The sequence below is a fragment of the Erpetoichthys calabaricus genome, chromosome 10 (assembly GCF_900747795.2).
Source record: "Erpetoichthys calabaricus chromosome 10, fErpCal1.3, whole genome shotgun sequence".
NCBI classification, from domain to species: Eukaryota; Metazoa; Chordata; class Cladistia; order Polypteriformes; family Polypteridae; genus Erpetoichthys; species Erpetoichthys calabaricus.
In genome coordinates this window covers 99,694,101-99,719,197 of record NC_041403.2, presented here as the reverse complement: position 1 = coordinate 99,719,197, position 25,097 = coordinate 99,694,101, and the positions used below count along the sequence as shown (strand labels likewise).

Below are 25,097 nucleotides of genomic sequence, written 5' to 3'. Positions count from 1 at the left end.
TTCTCATTGTACAGTATAAGAAGGCTCTGGAAATTTCCACTATATCAGTAATAATCCAGAGGATACATTGAGAAATGAAATAAACTTTACCTTGACTGATAAATATCCATTTCTGCTTGTTCACCTTCTTGGGTAGACTTGGATATTGCAAAAGCCCTATGTATAAGCAAATTAAGGCTGCTCTGTATTCAAAAATATAGTTTCATGGTATGGGCTGTGTGTTTATGCAATTAATTGTGTCTCTTAATAATCTCTTAGGAGAAGCACAGGCTATGTGGACATTGGTGCGACTATTTACAACAGCAGTGCACCCCTCTTCAAATTGTTAGGATTTGGTTTCTATTGTTGTTTTTTTCCATAATTTTCAGTGATCTAACACTTGTTTGAGTTGAATGAATTTGAATCTGCTATTAATTTTTGGGGGCGGCATGGTGGCGCAGTGGTAGTGCTGCTGCCTCGCAGTAAGGAGACCAGGGTTCGCTTCCCGGGTCCTCCCTGCATGGAGTTTGCATGTTCTCCCCGTGTCTGCGTGGGTTTCCTCTGGGTGCTCCGGTTTCCTCCCACAATCCAAAGACATGCAGGTTAGGTGGATTGGCGATCCTAAATTGGCCCTAGTGTGTGTTTGGTGTGTGTCCTGCAATGGGTTGGCACCCTGCCCGCAATTGGTTCCTGCCTTGCGCCCTGTGTTGGCTGGGATTGGCTCCAGCAGACTCCCGTGACCCTGTAGTTAGGATATAGCGGGTTGGATGATGGATGGATTAATTTTTGAATTTTTCCACTCACTATGTTGTATCATATTTTTGACCATTCTGTCCACCATTTTGTATTTTCATATTCGCTGCCATTTTGGGCTCCCATCACTAGGGCAGCATCACATGTTGTTAGGGATGTGTCCTTGGAGGTCATGACCTTCAGATAATAACACAATGGATTGAAAGGTGTCCAAGATGTCAGTTGTGGATTCAAAAAACCTTTTCAAATCCATCTTTTCAAAGAACTTCTATATTCTAAACATGCTTTTGGATTGTGACCTTTGGCTCTTGAATTTCTTGACCTTGATTTTTGTCTTTTGGTTTGCAATTGGCCCTCTTGTTACTGATATCCTGGTTTTGACTCTTTTACATTTCAAATGAATCTCCTGTTTCTCTCTCAAAACTCAAATTTTGAGCAGAATATTGTACTGCATTAAGAGGTTTGGAAAGTTCTGGTCATGACAGCCACTACAGTTTAATGTAGCAGCTTCCCCAGCCATCTACTTTCAGTCCAACTGAGTGTTTTTAAAATGTGATTGATTGAGCTGTTTGGATTAGAAATACACCACCAGGTAATCAGTGATGGTTGTAAGATATGTTATAGGCAATATGGACCAGTGTGATACACTCTTAACACTTCTATGATGAGGTATGTCTGTTCTGTGGGCAAATTTGAGAGTAGCTTAGGTATGCTTCTAAATGTTGTCAGGCAGTGTATTTCCTTTCAGACTGTTGAAATATTACATATACTGCCTTAATGTTCTAAACAACAGCAGCAACAGTCACTTAAATGAATTAACATTTACATTTGATAAAGGTCCTTATTATAGTTGTATATTTCCTGATGCATTTATCCAATGAAACTTTCACAATTAGGACACCATAATATTGAGTACATACATTTTTATAGAAGGGGTACAAGCAGATTAAGTGACTTGTGATTCAGAGATAGAAACTGAACCCACAAAAGTGCGGTTTAAGGTTTAGCCACTATAATACAGTCCCTGGTCCTTTTTATTGGGACAGCACATGTGGAAATTCCATGATATTCAGCAGTTAAATGCCAGTTGACAGGTGAAGTGAAAACAACCAAAAGAACTTAGAAATTGTTGTGGATGATGTAGCAGCTAAGTGGCTGTGGCATGCAGGACGGTTATATAGGACTCTGAGGTAACTGCAGGTTGACTTAATGCAGCACCTTAGAGTTCTAACTGACATAGGTTATGGTAAGGGAGCAGGGAGCAAAAGGCAGCACAGACCAAAAGCAAGGAAGCAAGAACAATTACAAAAATGAAACCATTATAAAAGAAAAACCTGAAATCCTAACATTCCACAGTCTTTGAACTGGCTACCTGTTTTGAATAAAACTACACAGGTAAAATATATAGGTATGCTGTCCTTCATAGGAGAATGTCCAAAACAGCAAAAAGTGAGTTTAACTGTATATGTAGCTGAAGATGTCCAATCTTGCATAAATTACATTGTACCCTGTAAATATTGTTAATAAGAAGAAAATGAACTGTTGGCCTTGACAGTTTTTTGTGGATTGAAATAGGCTGTGGCATCACAATAAAACCAGATTGTATTTTCTTTTTATAATTTATGGTAAACTCAGTTGGACTTCACAAAATTCCCCTCTTTAAAGGTTAATTGTGATTTTCTGTGCATTGTATAACCATCTAAGTAATGAAAGCAAGATTGTTACTTTTTTCATCCTTTAATGTAAAGCAGCAGTCGGTATACTGTCTGCTATTTGTGTTTTACTTTAATTTACAGCCAATATTTCTGTAAGCATAGTAATATACAAGCTCCAATGAATATAAATCTAAACAGAACATACAGGGCTGCCAGGTCTTGATTCATTGTTTTTCAGAATGCTTGTCTTACTGGACTCATACATAAAATGTTTCAAGGTTAGAGGGAAGTTCTGCAGTCATAAAGACACACTTAACATCTGTCAGATCTATGTCCTGGGATTAGCTCAACTGCCCCCTGACCACTCCGTTAAAGTGAGCAAAGCAAAGGCAAAAATGCCAAGGTGCATGTGATGACTTTTAGATAGCAAGAAAGAAACTATGAAAGGAAAGGAAACAACCTAGAAAAGAATGCAGTCTTAGCCCAGATGCTACATTGCTCCACAAAATTAGCCTCCACAAATTGTGCTCTATTCTTTTGTTGCTATAAAATTGTTCTCTCACAGTTGCTCCTCCAGACTATATATTTTAGTCGATATTTCAGAGGCTCTGCACTTAGTTTCCTCAATGACTCATGGTAAGACTTGTTCCCTCACAAGCACTGCCCTACAATTAATTTCCTGCTGTTGTTTCATTAAAAAACTCTCTAGTACAATTACTGTTACATAGCCGAGCTGCCGTAAAATCACCAGCATGCTTGCTTTCTATGGTTGCTCTTCTATTAAGTCTCTATATAATCATTTGTTTCCACCTTTAAATCTTAAGCACAATTACTCTCTCCCACAAAGCTTCTTAATGTTGTTGCTTCATGAAACGTTCCTTTTTTTCTCTACATGTGCTACTTTGTCAGCTATATGCATGTTTCCTATGTACTCTTCCACAAAAGTTATTTTGCAGATACTTCTTGGAGGTACTCTTTTCTAAGGACCTCTACCATCCAAGTCACATTTCTCCATTCTCTCCTCTAACAAATGATGAAGGACCATTAGCACTTAGCCCCCTAACTTCAGGGACAGGTTTTGCCCTCAGTTTATAAGGCTATTCAGAAGTGAGTCATTTACATCATAATCATGTTCATAAGATTATGAGCGGACTTGTTTTTGTGTTTTTTTCTTAGCATATACCACCTGATGTTATACCGTATTTAATGCTTAGTGTTGTATTCATTGACTGCCATAGGACTTATTTATTCTCTGATCTGTCATACTGCTGTCAGAAGTCTATAAGAGATGTACAAGTAAGAATCTCATGACAATAAACTTGACCTTGCTGTGCACTTTGTCACTCACAGCGTATCCTTCAGAAAATTTCCTGAATATTAAATCTCACACAGTATTACACATTTTAAACTGCTTATGTACTCTTTCATCTGTTCCGTGACAAAAACTTTATTACATCTACTCACTGACAAAATGTCATCTACATTTACTGCTTCGTTGTACTATAACTTGATAATGTTTAATCTAGTGTTGGGATCCAAGTAGCATTGGTCAGAAGGCACTGACTGACTTTGGATATGATGCTATTGTGTCCTGATATTGAAAAGGTCCTGTCCAAAGTGGGCAAACCACCAGGAGGTAAAAAGATTAAGGGCAAAGCAAATGGATAGTCATTAAACAGGCATGGTCAAAACCAAGAAATGTGCGACAGCCGAACTGTTGCTAAAAATTCAGCCATAAGAAGAAGTCACTAAATAGCACCACAGGAAAAACACAAATAATAAATAGTCATAAAAATAAAAATTAAATTAAAGTTGTTATAAATTGGACGGCACTGTGGCGCAGAGGTAGTGCTGCTGCCTCGCAGTTAGGAGACCTGGGTTTGCTTCCCAGGTATGCATGTTCTCCCCGTGTCTGTGTGGGTTTCCTCCCACAGTCCAAAGACATGCAGGTTAGGTGCATTGGTGATCCTAAATTGTCCCTAGTGTGTGCTTTTTTGTGTGGGTATGTGTGTGTGTCTGTGTGCCCTGCGGTGGGCTGGTGCCCTGCCCAGGGTTTGTTTCCTGCCTTGCTCCTTGTGTAGGCTGGGATGGGCTCCAGCAGACCCCTGTGACCCTGTTGTTAGGATATAGCAGGTTGGATAATGGATAGATGTTATAAATTACAAAATCATAACATTTAGAAATGTCAAATCATAACAGGCGATAACTAATTGCAAATGCATGCTTACACTTGACTAATTCAGATTCTCCATTAAACCTAATTTGCACCTTGTTGAGGATATGGCTAAAAAAGGAGAAAAACAAATGTACACAGAGGAAGAGCATGCAAACTCTGCATAGCCTGAGTCTGTGAGGCATTTGTAATGAATCCTTGTTTTTGACATTTATAATTTAATCGCTTTGTTTTTGGACCTTATACATGTTTATTTCAGGTAATTTATCTATTTTGTGTTTCTTTGGTAGTGACATTTCCTTGTTTTTTTTAGTAGGTTGATGTCATTTTGTGGCATTACATGGCCGTGGGCATGTTGTTTGCCTTTCTTAAGCCCGTAATCTATCACAAGGTCACATGTCATTGAGTTCATTGGGTTCTTCCTATTTAAGATGGCGGTACAAAGTTGCTTGTGATCTGAGAATTAGATCCTTACTAAAAACAAACATCAGGGTGGTGATAGTTAGGGGAAGACAATACAAGATAATGATATGACTTGAAATCTTCTTTTTTCAAAATTTGATTCTAGTTTCACGCCCTTGCCCTATCTATTTTGTTTTAGTTTGACATTTCTAATTTTTGTGCTACTTGTTTTGTAACCCTAGTACACTTTTGCCTGGCCCTTCATGGTGCTCTGCATTTTCTGGTATTCTTTCTCTTAGTCATCATTTTTGGAATGCCAGTTTCTTACAGGTATTCAGTATAGCAACAAACCTTTTCTTAATATTAACTCTGTAAATCTTATTCATAAATCCACACTCCTACCTCCATATGTCCTTTCAAATAATCTAATATTTTTAAAGAATTAAGCTACACATATTATACAATTCAATACAATACAACTTATTTCTTTTATAGCACTCTTCACTGAGTGCAGACAAAAAACTCTGTGAACAATTCTCATTTAAAATACAAGTATAGATTGTACTAATTACTAAATACAGAACTGGTGCACATATAAATAAAGATTTGTTCAAACATACAGAGCACAAGGCAGAAGCTGATTAAACATAAATGGAAACCCCCGTGACCCTGTAGTTAGGATTCAGCGGGTTGGATAATGGATGGATGGATGGATGGAAACCAACAGTATTTGCCCATTATTTAATTGACGAATTATAGCCAGCTGACAACAGAGGAAATTAAAATTTTAAAAAAGAAAGTCAAAAACAAGTCACAGTCCCAGAGACTTTGGCTAACTGGCAGCCTACCCACTCCAGGGTTTTCTGTAGTGGAGTCCATACTGGCTTTCCAATCTGATGAAAGAATCCTTCCATCCAATACTTCCGATACTCATTTTTCCAAGATGACTTTTCCATGAACATTATTTTTTATTTTCTTCTTCAGTCCAAAGACATGTGGGTTAGGTGGATTGGTGATGCTAAATTGGCCCTGTTGTATGTGTGAGTGTGTTTGTTTTTGTTCACTGGTGCCACATAAAGGGATTGTTTCTGCCTTATACTCAGTGCTTGCTGGGATAAGCTCCTGTTGTCCCGCCAGATTCTCTGAATAAGTGGGCTTAGAAAATGTATGGATGGATAGATGGACATTATGCTTCATATGTTTCACTTGCTTAATCAAAATCGAGCCCATTTAATGCAGTTCAGGGTTATGGTGCCTAGACTTGATGGCAGCCCATTGTCAGACACAATTACTCACACTAAGTCAAATTTACCTAATATGTATTTCTTTGCTGCGGTGGGTTGGCACCCTGCCCGGGATTGGTTCCGGCCTTGTGCCCTGTGTTGGCTGGGATTGGCTCCAGCAGACCCCCGTGACCCTGTGTTCGGATTCAGCAGTTTGGAAAATGGATGGATGGATGGATGGATTTCTTTGGGATGTGGGTGTACAAAACCCGAGTACCAAAAGAAAAACCCATGCAAACAAAATAAGAGAATGAATATTTCACATTGATAGCGACTAGGCAAGGATTATCCTGAAGAGAGTTATTGTGCTAATTTGACAGTTGATTCTGTTCGGTTTTGCTCTTCTGTTTTTAGAGTTTTAGAACTAACTGTAGAATTAATTATGGCCACCTTCAGTTTGATCCAGGACTCCTGTTTCACGATTTCCAAATCATTTAAAACATGGGAGTTATGGAGATTAACAAAGTTATCTTATTCATTTCCTAAAATGTTGCACTATATAGGTCTGCCATCATTTACTACATTGTACAAGAACAAAATGTGTATGCATGTGTATGATAGCTGATCATGAAAGAGAATGGTGCCACATCGAGGATTGGTTTCTGCCTTGATCTCAGTGCAGCCAGCATAGATGCTGGTCCTCCATCTCCCTGAACTGGTTTAAATACATTTGAGAACATTATGTTATAATGGTAAAGAATGATTTTAACTGATATTTAACTGAGGTCTTAATGTGTGCTTAATATTTAATACAGTGCTCTGAGCCTGCACTCACTGAAGAGTACTATACAAAAATAAACGGAACTGAAAACCGGTAAACAGAAATTTATAGAGGGCCTGAATCATTCACGGTTTTGCCGAAACCATTAAAGAGCCAAGCTGGTATTCTGAAACAGAGAATGGAGAAAGGAAGAACCAAAAGAAGTGATGCAGTGTAGGGCACTGACATGCCTTTAACACATAACAGGCTTCTATTTGGAATGATTTTTATTTTTGTGTCTAACCAATAGCTCCGATTCCAGCAGCCTTTAAGTAAACACAGTTTGTAGTTCTTGTAGTGCCGAGGTTATTATTTACTGTATTGTATCTACCTTGGAGAGTAATCACAGAAGTGTTAGAACATCTCTGTCAGTTTAGAGTTTACAATCTTACACATGTATTTTCCACACTGCAAACTGTAACTGCTTATATGAGAATTCCTGTGTCTTGTGCACACTTTGAAAGACCATAAAAAGGTCAGAAATCTAAACGTGATTTCAGTCAGAGGAATTGTCTTTTGATTTGCACTACACAGGTCTGTTTAGCCATCAAGTGTTTGAGCATGGGAGCATCAGGAGGGTTGTTTTTAGCTGAGCAAATGCATCAATATTTTGAGTTCTCAATACAAAAAAGACAGAGAAAGGAGGAGGGCTAATGGGAAAAGGATATAAAAAAGAGCCTTCTGTGTGTCATTGTCATATTAGTGATAGAGAATAAACTCACAGATGACGCATCATTCATGTTCATTGTCAAATCTGTTGTTGTTGGCATCTGTTTAGCTGTTAAAATAAAATGAGTAGAAATTCAAGATCACATTTTGTGGTTCAGGGCCCATTCACACTATCATTTTAAAACAGTCGAACAATGCATTTGTATAGCAAATATGTCCAAATGCATTGGTGTGTAATGAGGATGCATAGATATGTTTAATTAAAGGATGTGTTCAAGGCAGCAGAGGGACTGAAAAATACAATTTCTGATTTGGCTATGCGGTTGCCAGTTGCTACCATTTAATACTTTACTATTTGTTTAAATGTACCACTCAAATGAAGAAGTGTGAGCACATTCTAAAGCTTACCCAGCTCAAGAATAGGAAGAAGGGTATGAAATTAAGTAAGTGGTCTGAAAACATTAACCTTCTGCTGAAACACTTCAAAAATAACTGAATTACTCATAGATCACTTAAAGTGTCTTTGGCACACATCTTGCATTTATTGGATTTCAATATGGAACTCTGTTTGGAGTAGCAAACGTAGTAGCTGCACAATGAACAAACATAACTGGATTGGTAAAGAACAAAATGAAAATGTAAAAAAGCTAGAAATGAGTGAGAAATAACCTGACTTTACTGAACAAGTTCAAACTTATTGTCACATGAACAGGTTATATTACTGATCAGCATGAAATATATCAAGAAAGTGACTCTTTGATGTTGGGTCCAGAAAAATAATGGATAAGAAATTATTAGTATTATTAGGATTGAAGTTGAGTTTGATACTTAAAAGTGCCTTTTCCAAAAATAATTTTGAAGTCTAATAAGGAACAAAGAACTGATTCATTAAATGCTGTTAGGTTGGCTCATAAGAAATATGTTGTGAAAGAATATGGAGATGACAGAGAAGGGATCATAAAGTGCATAAAGATAGTAATTAAACAGCTAACAAATTAAAGTCAATTAAAGCAGATAGAAAATTGAAACAATGCAGTCAAAGATCAGAAATGGCAAGTAATAAGTAAGGATTAAGTACAAGGATAAAACATGAAATTCTGGAAGTTAAACAATAGTGTAATTAATATTATTTTTTAACTTTGACAGATGTCTGGAAAAGCCAAATATGTGGCCCTTCACTTATTCAAATTGCACAATTAACACAGATTATAAAATTGGGATGCCACCGTGAAGCATTGGTGTAGACACTGCTGTCTCATGGATGCAGTGCAGTCAGCTCAAATCTTAAAAAAAGAAATAAATAATACAAAAAACTTGAAGCTGAAGATCAAAAAGGGATTGCCCTAAAACTTGTTCTCCATTACATTAAGTTTAAAGGAAAATTTGTTGGCAGGCATTTCCAACTACAGCAGAAGATAAAAAAGGAGACAATGTCATAATTTTGAGTTGTCTTCATACATATATCTGTGTCTTTTTTGCTTGTATTTAATACTTTCAGGTTTTGATTGGGGTTGGGGCTTTGTCCTGGACAAATTTTCATATTTTTTTGTTTCTTTTTTTAAAATTGATTTAAGTCATTTTGACATATTAATTTCCTTAAGAATTGTATCTAAAAACCCTTATCTCTCCTGAACATTTCTTTATAATTTTTATTTTTATAATTTGTTGTATTATAATAAAATTTTGGTTTGTTGGTTACTGTTTTTAGATCTTTGTTGCATTGTCTATTGTTTGTTAAATTGTTTTAAAGTCTCTAGTTTATTATTTAATTTGTATGAATTATTTAAAAGTCATTATATTATCTTGTGTTTTAATACAAATGTGGCTTTGTGTAATATTTGAGATGGGGTTTAGGGTAGGGTTAATACCAAATGGGTGTCATTAGAATGTCACAGTTCACCTAAGTATTGTTACTTCCCATGTGCCCCCCTTTATGTACACAGTCGAGCCTTGCTCAAATGAATACTTCCATCAGGATAACATGTCATGTTACAGAGCAGAAACATGACAGTGGTTTAAGTTTATTTTAGTAGCCTACCCAGTGTGCAGAGTGCTCTTGTGCTCTTTCTTCCTGACTAAATAGCTCACAAAGCAAATGACTAAAGAAAAGCAAGAAGGTACGTTATGAAAAAAGTGCATAACAAAATTCATGGCAGAGGTCAGAATACCAGAGAAGCAAGTTAAATGACAAACCAAAAAACTCAGGAATGAAATCTCAAAAATTTTGAGAAAAGATGAAACACTACCTTGAATTTCTCACCTGTAACTATTATAGAAAATTTAGTTGGTATTTGTAAGGAAGTTTTGGTCAAAAGTAGGAGCTTGTGAACAGAGCACCAAGAAAATTATATCAAAAGGTTGCATAATTGTGTCTTGTGACCAGCATGGGCCACAGCAATGGTAAAAAAAATGGCTGAGCCTGTGTCAAGAAAACCCAAAATAGTATGAACCCATGAGAAACACAGAAACCTAAAAATGGTTATGTCACAATTGAAACAACACACATACACAGAAACATGAAAGACAACAACAGGAACTCGTACCAAGGCAGGACAGATTTATGGAGCTATGCTATTGGTGGGATCTTTTACTGGTGTGGTCTTTTACTGCTAAAGCCCATCTGTTTCAAGGTTTAATATGTTGTATGCTTCTGCACAACTTTGTATTAAAAAGCTGTTATTTTAATAAGTATTTGTGGCTTTTCTGTTAGGCCAAACAAGTCTATCCATTATGCTCTCACCTCCTTCAATAACAGGCATGCGTCTCACTGTATGCTTTTCAGTTATTAAACCGTTACACCTTTGAGGCTATAGTGGTGAGCAGCTAGCTATCTGACCATATCTAGACAGACAGACAGACAGACAGACAGACAGACAGACAGACAGACAGACAGACAGATAGATAGATAGATAGATAGATAGATAGATAGATAGATAGATAGATAGATAGATAGATAGATAGATAGATAGATAGATAGATAGATAGATAGATAGATAGATAGATAGATAGATATTTCCATTTTGAATTACCCTATCCTATTTTCAAAGATACATTGTTGTTTTTTGTTTCTTGATCTGATCTCACGGGTTTTATTATACATGTTTCCTTATAAATTCTCAAATGTATATATCTGTTAATTTTATTTTGCTTTAGCAGCAGCTTAACTGTAATTTACAGCTCAGACTTTTAATTTTCCCATTTTCCTAAGCTTATGTGGATTTTTCCTTATATTTTTATCTTTTACTTGCCAGAGTATGTGCTTTTTGTTTCTGTTTTTTGCTTACTTTTGCAGTTTGTTTATTTCCTTTTCAAGCTTCTGTGAGTTTTGCTATTTCTTGTTTGACTCTCCTGCCAGGAGAAATGCAGTGAAGTGAGGCCCACGTATAAGTTTAATGGACCAATTCTGCAGCATCAGCTCCAAGCCAGAGGTTAAAATAGTTGGGGAGTTTGCATTTCACATGAACAGAAGTACTCTGTCTTTATGATCACTGCATTGTTTCTTAATGAAATAAATCAGATTTTTTTTTAAAAACTACAACTATTTACACTATCACTGCATGTTATGTAGCACCTCTGTGGGATATTTTGTTACAGTACAATATGTAGAAAAGTGCTGTGATTTATGAGATTTATACCAATATGTAACACTTTGTTTTCATTTATTGTTTTTAAATAAAACTGGATACACAGTTTTATTGTATTTTAGCAGAGGTTAATGATAATATATGTGTGTGTTTTGTAAAATGTTTGTTAAGGTTATTGACCTACTTGATTCTTTTTTCCTGTAGCAGTCTTCTTGTGGAGGATCTTCATTTTTAGGGCTCCCTGTTTTCTTAAAAACTGAGCTAAATTATATGTTAGCAAACTCATTCATCTGGTGCTTCAGCATACACATGTTAATATTCTTTTCTTTTTAGAAAATATTCCTGTAGCTGTCCACAGTTTCCTGCTCCATTCCATGCTTATCTCTGAACAAAACCCTTTGATTTGACTCTTCTTTCATTTCCTGGTGACAAACTGCTTATGAGTGTACTGTCGTTTTTGTCTGTGCCTTATCAACATCAGATGTAATCTAGTTTCTTATACTGAGAAAAAGTAAAATGAACATCCCAGATATGATGTGTAGTTCTAGAAAACCATACGAATCTGCATGTCAGAGTTGAATAAAGTCATATTTCTAGGTAATTATGAAGGGAGTATTAGGTAAGATAGTGTACAAAAGACCACATTTACAAGATTGAATCAGAGGGAGGGATTTACTGGCCACTTAAATACTCCAGAGTACATGCATTGGACAATGATTCTATTTAATGCACTTCATGCAGACCAGAGTAGAAACGCAAAAGAAAAAAAAAATGTGCAAAATCAGACATCAAAAAAATGGAGACTGAACTAGTACCAGGTTGCCTATTCAAAAGTTAAAGAAGTAATGAGCCTTGGTGTTATCCTGGACAGCATTCTCATAAATAATGCTTCCCAGACTGCCTTCTGCCACATTCATAATATTGCCAGAATTGGTCCTGCTTTGTCTCAGTGTAGCATTAGTCAATCAGATGTTAATCAATTCTTCCTGGCATCTTGAGCAAACTTCTTCACAGATAATAGAACATTCAAAACTCTTCCACCAAGGTTCATCATGCACACTAAGCTAGCAGACCACATTACATTTCACCTTATTCGGCTCCACTGTCTGCCTATGGCATTTTGAACTAAATATAAGAGTGAGAGCAAGAGCTTCCAGGATCCAGGTGTCATGATATGAAGTTTTTATTTAAAAAAAAAAAAAAAAAAAAACATGAAGCAGACCAGAAAATTAAGCAACCCACCCAGAGGAGGCTCACTTTAACTTATCCAGGCTCCAACTTCTACCTGTTGGCTTCAGCCAGAGCAAATTCCACAAATGGTGAGCTCACAAAAACAACATGAAATGTCCACAATTTTTTTAAAAAGCACCACAAGAGGGAGGACAACTATCAACTCCTGGATTTTGAATAAATGGGCAACAAAGGATTTTTATGATTTGAGCAAAAAGAGAAAAAATGAGTTGCCTAAAACAAAGCCAAAAGCACAATCCAGATATCAGAATCCATAATCAGCCAACGCTAGAAAGACTCCCTAAGCTAACTACAAGCAGAGTAAGAAGAAGACAGTCTGGCGGTCCACCAAGAGGCAGGGTGGAAGATGGACCAATCAGGACAGATAACATGGTCACGACTGGCATGGCATTGAAAAATGATCAAAGGATCCTCAACATGTGCAGCTGTGGGTGATCCAAAGTGACAACCTAACTGGTGCTGCGAACCCATCAGGGAAAGGCAACATGTGGTGGCAGCAGCCAGATGCGAGCTTGCATTGCAGTAGCAGGTCAAGGTGGAACCACAGCCAGCAACAAAGTCAAAGTTCACACAGGATGCAAGTGGAATGCGACACAGGTAGTAGACCAGGCCATTAACCAACTGAAACATCATGAGATAGTTGGAGTGCTACAACCAAGCAGGACTGGTCTTAGATGAAGAATAGCATGTAAATGGTGGTCTAAAGCCTCAAAAAGGACAGGAAAAACCTGGTGATATCTGAGGTCGTGAAGATGGAGGAGGAGTGCTACTAAATAAGAGCTGTAAGTCAGCAATAACAAGGAAGACTGGCAACATGGGAGGCTGTGATCAACAGGACAGTCATGTGGATGGACATGTGGAGAATGCCCCAAGCAAACTAAGCTTCTTGACCAGGACCACTTATGACACCCTTCCGAGTCTTCGGAACCTGCACCTCTGGTGTGGCTCGGAGGAGATCGATGAGAGACAGATGGCATCATGACTAGGTCCTGCCTCAGCTAACTGAAATCCTGGAGGCTTGTCGCAAGCAAACAGGGCCAGCCCGGTAACTGAACAGTGGCTGATCCCTTTTGTCAAGCAAGGGCAGAAGGCTCAGAACAGCAGCATAAGGATGTGGTCCCTTCTGTCACCGTGAGGGCTTACCTTGTCCATCACTTGAACTTTCCACAACAGATCACTCCAACCTCTTTACTGCCAGACATCATGCTCTGGTTCACTATTACTAGGACGATCATCATGGCTGAACTGCCTGTTCCACGGAAAGATGAGATGAAACCTGCCTTTGAGTGAAAAAGGTAAAAAGTATGCAGAACTGTTAGCTGCATGCTAACAGGCAAGGTAGAGGACCTTCATCTTCCCAGTAGAGGTAGGTTGCAGAGGATTCACTGTAAATTTCTCCCAGAAGTTCCTGAGGTCCCTTGGGATTACAGGCTCAAAGCCTTAAAGAACTGGCAGAAGAGGCAGAAAAGGGGAACTTATGGCTCTGGTTCAGAAGAGAGAGCTGGGTGCAGGGGGTGGGAGGGGCACATCCCTACCACTGCTCCACCACCTCAAGATGTTCCAGGATTAAAGGAATGAAATAAAAGTGAAGGGTGGCTCCCAGCTGATGACCCTGCAGCCAGCAAGGTGATACTGTCGGAGGTGCATCAAAAAGAAATGTCCAGCAGGTGGTCCCACCTGTACTTTCATTTAAAAGTTAGAGTGTCACAAAAACCAGTAAATCCTAAAAAACATACCGATATTCACAGAATTCCACAGTAAACAAATGAACGCAGGCTCTTGAGCCCTCTCATCTGACTTAAATTGCCAGAGGGAGGCCTCAAGAATGGTGACATCAGGGTGGTCCTGCCTCCTGCAGTTCACTCACAAAGACCAAGGAACATAAGTATACTTAAAGAGACAGTACATAATAAACCAATAATAAATATAATCAACAGCCATAACATAAAAATATGAAAAGCAATAATACAGTGACAAAAAAAAAAAAAAACAGTAAAATACATTAACACATGTTATGTTGCACCAGGATACTGTAAGTCAGATATGGGGTCATGATCAAGGTTCATCAGGTTCTGCCAAGGCCAAAGTTAGCTATCAAAGTCACCGTATCCAAACAAATACTGCGCATAGGCATATACCATCTATAAATATCGAGTTTGCCTTTGTGGCCAACACTGCAGAGCAGATTCTGGGCTTCATAGAAATTCATACAGAGACTACAATATGTCCTCTTTTGTATTTACTATCACTGCAATGAATATTGTCTGACAGTGCCTGGTGAATAGATCTTTAATGGAAAAGTGAAGAAAGATCACGAAAATCTATTGAGAGTGTCAACTAAAATGTACATTATCTTTTTCTTAACAGGACCCTGTGTTCTTAAATTCAGTTTATTTTCCAAGTTATTAATCTGAAAGATCACATACTGTCTTTGCTGCCCTATGTTAGAAGGAAAGTTCAAACAGGGATAGAAGAGGAGCATGAAAATCTGTGAAATCTGACAACTAATAAACCTCGGAACATCATAAAAAATGCATAGAGAACACTGGGTTTCCTTTTCCTCTGGGTCGTTCTTATTTATTTATTCCCTTTATACCTTTTTTGAGAAATCCCATGTTGGTCCTGTCAGACTGGCTCTGCCTTGCCCTTCACCTAATGAAAGGGCCCTGATCCAAAGAGCAGTGCTATTTTTCACACTAAAGAATAAAATATTGAAAAAGGTTAACTAAATTGAAAAAAAAGAGAAAAATGGTAAAAGCCTTGCAAGTCCTGTCATTCTTCATTTGATTATCACATTGACGTCCCATAGCAAGTTTACCTAAATATGTTCATTGGTTTTTGTATATAGCATTTTTTTTGTACAGTTCTCCCCTTATCTGATTTTTGGTACTAGAAGAGAGTGAGGGGGACTGTTTTTGTTATTATATTATATATATTTTTGTATATATTAATTGTCTGCCATTTTTGCTATTTGTGTTTCCCATTGTGTGAATGTCAAAGTTGACTGAATTTGAATTTGTGACATTCTATTGATTTGGATTTTGGAATTTCATTTTTGCACCATTGTTCTGTTTTTGTGGTAGCATCTGTAAATTAAGAACACTTGTTTTTTTCCACTATTTATATTTTGATGTCTGTGTCTTCCAACCCTCTTGCTGTCAATCCTGACGGTTCAAGAACTACAAGTACCCAGAGTGTAACATGGTGCCAAACCCCAGTACATTCTGCACCTCCCTTTATGGCAGTAGTGTGGTGGAAACCTACAGTAGAATATACATTATCACTGCCTTCTAAATTTTGGGATGTCATAAAGAAAGTTTCATAGGGATTGTTGTGTCACCCTTCCACATTGAACAACAAAACTTAAGCAGGCCACAAAGTCCACACCAAAAAATGGCCAGGCTTCCCTCAATTCTGGTCTAAGGGTATGGATTTGACCTAAGCCCTACTTAAAAGACAGGCTGTTACCTGCACAAGCTCAGAAATGGGGTTGTAGCTGTTGAAGTCTAAAATTAACCAGAAGGTCACAGAAAATGGAGAAGAGGAAAACTGTGAACCCTCAAACCAAAAAACGAAACAAAGTATTTTAAAATGAAATAATTTATTTGTCAAGAAAGAGCACAAAAGGCAGGACAGGATGAACACGACAAAAACACATTTAAAATAGGTTTTCTAAGCAAAACCAGACAAAATCCAAATGACAGTATCCATGAGCCTGGGGCCAAAACCAGAAAAAAAAAGCAAGAAACAAAAACTAACTGCAATCAGTGCCAAAGCTGTTGATCCTTCTTCAGCTTGGGGCTTAAGTATTGCTTGGGCTGGTACCTCAGTTGCCTAATTAGGGAGCTCCTACTACTCCTTAAGCTCCACATACGGGAGGCAGGGCAGATAACAAAAAACACTCCACATATACTTAACATAAAATGTAACAGTAAAATTAAACTCTCTACTACTAGCATTCCATAAATACAGCACATAAAAAGACAAACCAAAGGCAGAATTAGTAACGCATTACATGATAATATTATTTTTTAAATAACAACCGAAAGACCAAATAAACAAAAAAAATTAAACTTAAGACAGGACAGGAAAGGAAAAATAAAGTTTATGTTATTATTTCATGGGTCTGTATCATACTGTTTACATAAATTATTAGTGATTAAAATGTTGTTTACATTATTATCTGTTAAAATACACAGCCAAATGAAACATCAGCAGTTTGTGATTTCCCTGAATTTTTCTCCACTTGATGTCTTGCCGTATCTCTAGCTTGTTGTTCTCCATCCTGTTAATGGTGTGGTGCCTCCCCCCCCCCCCACCCCCCCATTTATTAAGTCCATCAGGCAAACTGAGTCTGTCCTCAAGTTACCTCTAAAGGGCCTGCATTCGTTTTAATGGCTTTACCTCCTGTAACATTTATGCCACTACAAGTTTTATTAGAAGCAACAATGGCAGACAGCTTTGCTTGTTTCCACTAGTTTATAAGTGGACTTTAAAAGGTCAACTGTTTTTAGAAAATTTATTATATTCAATTTCAGTAAATGTAATGACTGCTGCCTTTAGCAGCTTATTCTCACTTGGGTGAGTATCTGTATTTTTCTCCCTTTTTTGAACCAGCACCATTTCTTCTTCAGCTCACATTATTTAGTGCTTTAAATCCAGTTCTTTGCTTCTAGAGTTATGGAACACTACAACTTTTGCATATCTTTAATTACTTTGGAAACTTTTATTAGATCACCTTTATTCTTTGAAATCATACTATTAGAAAGCCTGCTCTATATTAATATCATATGCTTATTCATCTCCAGGAACTAATACAGGAAAGCTTACTCTTATTAAGAAGATATTCATAACCCATATGTTCACTTGTGATTGAAAAGTGACAAAATAAATTTGAAAAATCTCAAACTGTCGGCTAAGTTAATAAAGGCCCCGATTATTTGTGACCTTTTCAAAATGAGAAAGTGTACCTCTCCACGCATTTTTATCCTTTGTAAAGTTTTTTAATCACATTTCTAATAATTTTCGATTTCAACACAGCTCTCATAATAGCACCATATTATACAACATCAACACCTTAAACAACTGTGACCTAAGCAGTGGTAACAAGCACAAAACTGTCTGACCAGCATATTTTCTAAACCCTTTTCCCACCATTACTAGGGCAAACCTACACCTTACGGAACACTGGTGATAAAAAACAACTTGTTAAGTGTGGCAGGTATTAAATTCCGCAGTTAGCTCTCAAAACCTTTGTTATTCAGATCTAATTAACCAGAGTCAGAGTTAGGAGAGGTCAGAGCCTTTATTTTCTACTAGCATGCACTTCCAAAGGTAAAGGTAGCAGGCTTTTTTTGTACTAATTATTGGATTGGTGTCTTCCTTGACATTGTAACTCTCCATGTAACTAACACTTGCTGTTCTATATATGAGTCTGCATTTTAAGGTTTAAATTCAAGTCTGTTTAAACTCTAGAGAGTTTAACATTTTAATCAAAGAAATATTCAAATGAGAGTAATTGTTTAAAAGACCAAACCAATTCCCAAAAGTGTTTTACATACCTGATACCTTATATCCACTTACAGATAATCAGTAATGACTTTTTGGGAAGACTGATTACCTATATTTAAAAAAAAAACCAAAACAATACTTTCAATGTGGTCTTGAATGGATATTTCCCAACACTCTCAACCTGTTTTTTTTTCACTATGTAAATCACACTGTGCCATGACTAAGTGATCAGTGACAAGCTATGTCAAACTGAATAGTGTTTATATTGGAAATAAACAGGTAAGAATTACACAATATGTTTAAAATTAGAGGAATTTTAGAGGCATAAAAGCTGGTATTGGGCACAGGTAATCCATCCACCCCCTGAACCCTGTTAATTAAATTTTAATGTTGTTGGGAGCCAGAATCCTAATCCAAGAGCATTGGATGTAAGTACAGGGTGTAAGTACATTATAATTCACCCTTACTTACACTGGGCCAACTTACAGTCACCAGTCAATCTAAGAGGAGAGACATGCGTTGTTTTGTCGTGAAGTTACACCATGAATCATCCCAGTTCGGACATTTGGACTGTGGTATCTGCTGGTAACTAGCTGCAAACCGTCAATGTCTGGATTACAAAGGCTCCTTCTACACTGAGCAACAGAAACACTTCTTTTCTAAGGTACACAGACACTCCCTGTAAGCACTGCAGATGAAACACTGCTTAGTGACATCAGCTAATCTTGTTCTCACTCAGCCCCCATCGTTTATGCATCACCGCAACCATGCTCCATCCATTCACAGTCCCAGTCCTGCCAACTACACTAAGTGTTTTGTCATGAAATCACATCACAATTCATTGGTGTTGATTCCTGCCTAATGCTGCTGTGACTCACAATAATGCTGTAATAAAGCAAACTTAGTCAATAAATGGCTGAATAGATATTATGAAAAAGAAACTTTCCCTGCCACCTTAATAAACCATTATTTAGAAGGTGGGTATATTTTGGTCCACCTGGAACTGCAACACGAGAAGGTAGCTATTTGTAATTTTCTTTACTGTTGGGTTTGTATCAGAGTGTCATGATTACTGCATATGAAAACATGATCAGGAATTTTAAAGGATGTTACATGATATAACTTAAAGTACAGAATGACTGTGATGGGCCTGAACACTAGTTATGTCTTTTTTTTCAGAATTCAGTCTGTTGCAAATTTTATAATATCATGACTAGAATAAGCATACTGATTGGACAGGATTTTAGATATTCATTTCCAATATTTAAGAAGTGTGTCTGCCTGTACATTGCTCAACTACTTATTTTTATACATTTTGTGTGGATGTTAAGGTTCATGTAAAGACTTAAAAGCTTAACATTTCACTAAACAAACTATTGGTAGCATTAACCTATGTAGTCTGACTTTGATGCATGGCCCACTATGGAAATGAATGCCATTGTTTTACTTGTGCTATAAGAAGTATAACCTCATTTTTATTGATTTTTCTCATTTCAAGGTATTCGAAACTCTCAGATCCTGCCAACTGGCTAAAAATTAATGCAACCAGCGGCCAGATCACCACCATGGCAGTTCTGGATAGAGAGTCAAGCTTCATTAAAAATAACATTTATGAGGCCACATTCCTAGCTGTTGACAATGGTAAGTGTAATCCTACTAACTGATAATATCTGTTATGGCTGTGACAGAACATACTATCACTAAACCAACTAAATCTATTTGTTGGTTACAGAAAGGTGCAACAAGTAAAAGGCAGAAATCCACCCTGGATGAAATGCCAGTCCATCTAGTAAAATACTTCCAGGAAAGGAAAATGTTTGTACAAACTACAAGAAAGAAGTCTTACTGCTGTTTGATTAAAAAAATGTTATAATGAGCTGATCATTCATAAACATTCTGAGATCTGTGGGAGGGTAAAGAATACCCAAAAATAAATGAAGGTCCTGCATCAGCACTACACTCACATTTGTAGCTGATGGTTAGAACTACTTAATTATCTTGAAATGCATTTACCATACTGTCTATTTAATATTAAACCTTTTAACTTTTTACCCTGCCCATATTTCAGTAATTTCATTACTGATATATACTCAGTTTACTAACACAATATTACATTACATCCATCTGTTAAAACTTCAAGGCAGATGGTGGAAGTAGTTAATCTGTTTAAGAGCAAATGAAAGGACTTTTTGCTAGAGACTAATGCATTGTGAAAAGTAGAGAGAGTAGCATTATTTTGTGTTTATCATTTTCATTATTTCAAGATTTTTTTTTATTTTGTTTAATTTATGTTTATACAGTACCTCTTACCAGGTTTTGCATTTTAAGTACCAAACACAATGAGAATTTAAATACATTCTGGTGCATTTGTTGTAAAACATTTGAATTATAATTGCAATAATCTACCAGTAACATACACTGTAAAAATCACAAATCTATAAGTTCACTTGGTCAGTATTTCAGTTTTTTAAGTGTACATTCAACACACGTTATCTCTCACGATTTACTGATTACTTACTAGCTGAGCATGGGAATGGTGCTATATAAAAAAATGTATTATAATTGTTATTTCCTTCCATCCATTTTCCAAACTCGCTTAACCTGAGCAGGGTTGCAGGGAAGCTGGACCCTATCCCAACAATAATCGGGTAGAAACATTGTGGGGTGAACATACACACATGTATATTTAGATTAAGTTCTTGGTAGACACTTTTATTCAAAGTGACTTAGAAAAGAGGTAAATATAATTGTGTAACATTAGGCTAGGCCATGTTCATTCAGCAAATGTAGTAGGACAGTTAACAAAAGCTGATTACCACAAGTGTAAAGATGTTATAACTAATACATTTGCAATCATAGATTGACAATCATTAAAGCAATTAAACTTAATGTGACAACAAATCAACTAACAGTATGAAAGATTACAAAGCAGTTTCTTCTTCTTCTTCTTCTTCATCAGTTAGATATTCACAAAACAGATGGGTTTTCAATTGCTTCTTAAATACATTGAGGGAGTCTGCAGTACAGATGGAGGTGGGTAGCCCATTCCACTAACTAGGAACTGCACAGGAAAAGAGTCTGGATTAAGACTTGATACCATGCAGAGGCAACATCACCAGACGTTGTTCTCTGGCAGACCTTAGTGGGTGAGAAGGAGCATATCACCTCACCGGTATTTCCATATACACAGGTGCTGACCCATTGACTACAGTGTAGGCAAGCATCAGTGATTTGAACTTAATGCATGCTGCTGCAGGGAGCCAATGTAGCATCCTGAAAAGAAGAGTGACACGTGCCTAGCTCAGCTGGTTAAATACAAGACAGGCCGCTGCATTTTGGACCACCTGCAGCAGCTTGATAGCACATTCGAGTACTCCTGCCCAGAAGAGAGTTTCAGTAGTCCAGACGAGACAAGACCAATACCTGGGCCAGAAGTTGTGCTGCAGATAAGGTCTGATCTTACAAATGTTGTACAGTGTGAACCTGCATGAATGAGAGAGAGCAGAAATGTGGTCAGAAAAAGATAACTGGTCATCGATCACCAACAAAAGGTTACATACTGACGTGGCAGGTGTTAGTGACAGTGGGGCAAGCTGTACAGAGATGGGGAATTGAACTGGTTGGTCAGGAGCACAAGAAGCTCTGTTTGGGCCAGGTTGAGCTGTAGATGGTGGTCCTTCATCCAGATGAGATATCAGTAAGATATGCAGAGACTGTAGCTGATACCATGTTGTCTTCAGAAGGGAAGGACAGGTACGGCTGCAGCATAGCACTGATAAGAGAACCCATGGGATTGAATAATGGAGTTCAGCAAGGTGGTATACAGAGAGAAAAGTAAAGGACCCATCATCGATCTTTGGGGCACCCTGTACATGTTTGATACGCCTTTGAAAACACTCCTTGCCAGGGCACACTGTAGGATCTGCCTGAGATGTAAGACTCAAACCTTCTGAGAGTAGTCACAGTGATACCACTGTCAGTGAGGGAGACAAGAAGAATGTTGTGGCTGATTATGTCGAACACAAAGGAGAGGTCTTTTTCTTCTTTGATCCCTAACTGGCATTTGGTTTGGATTCACTCCTTAGCCTGTATGATGCTGTGGGTGGATTTCATTCATAAAGTTTTTCCCATGCCTGGTGGTCCATGGAAAGGTCTAGAGGGATCTAGAGGAGAGGTCTAGAAGGATGAGGACTGATGACATGTTGGTAGCTCTAGCAAATCATAGCTGGTTGACCATAGTCGTTACTGGTAAGTATCGAACAGTCCATCCTTTACAAGGAAGGAAGAGACCTGGTTAAAAGCAGCACATTCAAGTATTTTGGAAAGAAAGTAAAGGAGAGAGACAGGCCTGAAACTGTTAACTTGGGATGGACTGAGTGTAGGTTTTTTGAGGAGTGGGGTCATCAGAGCGTGTTTGAAAATGGCAGGAAATGTGCCTGAGCTGAGTGAAGAGTTAATGATGTGTGTAATTGCAGAGATGATTGATGAGGAAATAACCTTAAGGGGTAGGGTCAAGTGAACAGGTAGTGGAGTGATTGGAGAGGAAGTTGAAAACATATGTGGAAGAGACTGGAGAGAATGTGGAGAATGCTGGGTGATGCTTGGGAGGAGGCATAATGGGTGGTAGTGAGGGTGAAAACTGACTGTTGATAGCAGCCAACCTATCCTGAAAAAAGGTGGCAAAGTCATCAACAAACAAGGAGATTGGGGGAGGAGGTGGAGTAGAGTTAAATAAGGGGAGGTGAAAGCGGAGAACAGAGAGCATGTGACAGTGGAGCTGTTAATTCTGATCTGATAGAACCTTACCTTACTGTTGATGGTGGTAAAAGAAAAGGATGCAAGAAGGGATTTATACTTAGCTAGATACACACATATGTATCAGGGGCCCATTTAGAATTGCCTGTTCACCTAACCTGCACACCTTTGGATTATGAGAGGAAACCAGAACTCCCAGAACAAACACCCATGGACATGTGGGGACAGTACAAACTGCACACAGGGAGTATCCTGAACTCAAACCCTAATGTACATGTTGTGAGGAATCAGTGCAAACTTGTGCCACCATGTGGGCTATTATGACTGTTTCTGTAGTTAAATATCCCTTTACTAAATGTATTTTGAGCTTAGAAACTGAATAATTTTTAATTAAAAATTATGCTGCGAATCATTTTCCTGCATGTTTTCCCAAGTAAGCTGGACACTGTATAATACATCATTTGACTGAAGAAACTATTCACATGCAAAAGTCCAAATTATTTTCGTTTTCAAGGCAAATTTGGCTTTACTATCAATATGAGCAAATGAGGATATGTGCATAAGTATGCCTTGCAAAGGGACAGTGACCATTCAGTGGTTTGGCCTATTGCCTCCTTAACCTGGAAAAGTTTGTTAGAAAGTGAATGAACTGTTATTTTTTTAGCAGTTATCTTTATTCCAAGTGGCTTAGAAAAATAAACCATTATACACATGACTTGAGTGACTCAAACGTTAACAAACAATAAGCAAATTCAATCAAAGTCAAAACAATTAAATAGTTAAACATACAGTCAAAGCTTTGTGTTCCATGCATCCAGAAAGCTTGTGTTTCCTTTCAGTTTAAAGAAAGAGCATGGATGTCCATTAATCTGTTGTTTTAAATTGGACATCTCTAGTGACGGTATTCAAAAACCTTCAATTATAGTAAGATACAATGTGAGTGGCAAGGATTCAGTGTGCACTGAGCAAAATAAGAGCAGATAGATAGATAGATAGATAGATAGATAGATAGATAGATAGATAGATAGATAGATAGATAGATAGATAGATAGATAGATAGATAGATAGATAGATAGATAGATAGATAGATAGATAGATAGATAGATAGATAGATAGTACTTGATGTATAAAAACGTTTTCTTTTAACATTTTTATTTATTGTTTATGAACATGATTTGGACAAAGTTTTTCTTTTTCTCTCTTTTTTTTTAAACTTAATTTGGTTATTGAAGAAGTGCACTGTAGCAGTTTTCATGATCTCTCCTGTCCATAGGGACTTTCTTTCTCCCATATGATTGCTTCTTGTCTTCCCTCGTTCTATTTGCAGGTTCAAAAAGGATTCATTAAATGGTTTGTATGATAACACTATAAAAATATTTTTTTAAAGAGACTTGTTGATAGATAAATAAAATTATAAAGCTGAAGACTGAAATGTAGGTAATATTTTGTCTTGCTTTTACAGGATCTCCTCCTGCAAGTGGAACAGGCACACTCCAAATTTACCTGATAGACATAAATGACAATCCACCAGAGCTGCTACCGAAGGAGGCCCAGATCTGTGAGAACCCAAACGCTAATGCCATCAACATTACTGCAGCAGACGCTGACACCGACCCCAATGTTGGCCCTTTTATTTTTGAGCTGCCTTCGTATCCTTCTGGAGTTCAGCGCAACTGGACTATCACTCGGCTTACTGGTGAGAGCAGTCCTTTCATGATTCAGATTAAATATGAGACCATTGATTTAGCCTTTTTTAAATGAGGTGAAGAAAACAAGACTTTCTGATGTTATGTAATCAAAGAAAAGAATGTGTTAATATTATTAATAATATTTAGAAAATTTCAGAAATAGGTTTTTACACAGATCTGTACATTCAGCATCTTTGGTATGTTAAAACAAAACACAGATTCCATATATAGTTACAACTACACAAGAGAATTGTCATTTGAATATTAAAGTAAAAAAAATGCTTCTCCCCACAGGTGACTATGCACAGCTGAAGTTGAGTCAGCGCATTATGCATCTTGAATCTGGGGTATATGATGTTCCCATTATAATCACAGACTCAGGGAATCCCCCTCTGTCAAACACAACTGTGATCAAAGTCAAGGTTTGTCCTTGTGATGAGAACAGAGACTGTATGACAATTGGAGCTGTAGCTGCTGCTGGACTTGGTACTGGAGCCATCATTGCAATTCTCATCTGCATCATCATCCTGCTCAGTGAGTATACTAGAACATTACATACGCTACCTAGTTAGCACTCAGAATCAAGGCAACAGGACACTACAAATCTCAGAGACTAGAGCATATAATGATCAAC

At 37.5% G+C, this 25,097-nt stretch overlaps 1 protein-coding gene across 2 annotated transcripts in view; it reads left to right on the top strand.

Moving 5' to 3' along the window:
- LOC114658415 (cadherin-4-like) overlaps window positions 1–25,097 on the top strand; it is a 2,147,065-nt gene that overhangs the window by 1,058,981 nt on the left and 1,062,987 nt on the right. For both annotated transcript variants that reach the window (XR_007936098.1, XM_051932859.1), the window contains exons 12-14: window positions 19,519–19,661; window positions 24,238–24,471; window positions 24,758–24,997. Coding sequence is in view for 1 of the 2 variants with exons in the window: in XM_051932859.1 (XP_051788819.1) it covers window positions 19,519–19,661; window positions 24,238–24,471; window positions 24,758–24,997 (617 nt within the window). In the remaining variant the exon portion in view is untranslated. The remainder of the gene's footprint in view (window positions 1–19,518; window positions 19,662–24,237; window positions 24,472–24,757; window positions 24,998–25,097) is intronic.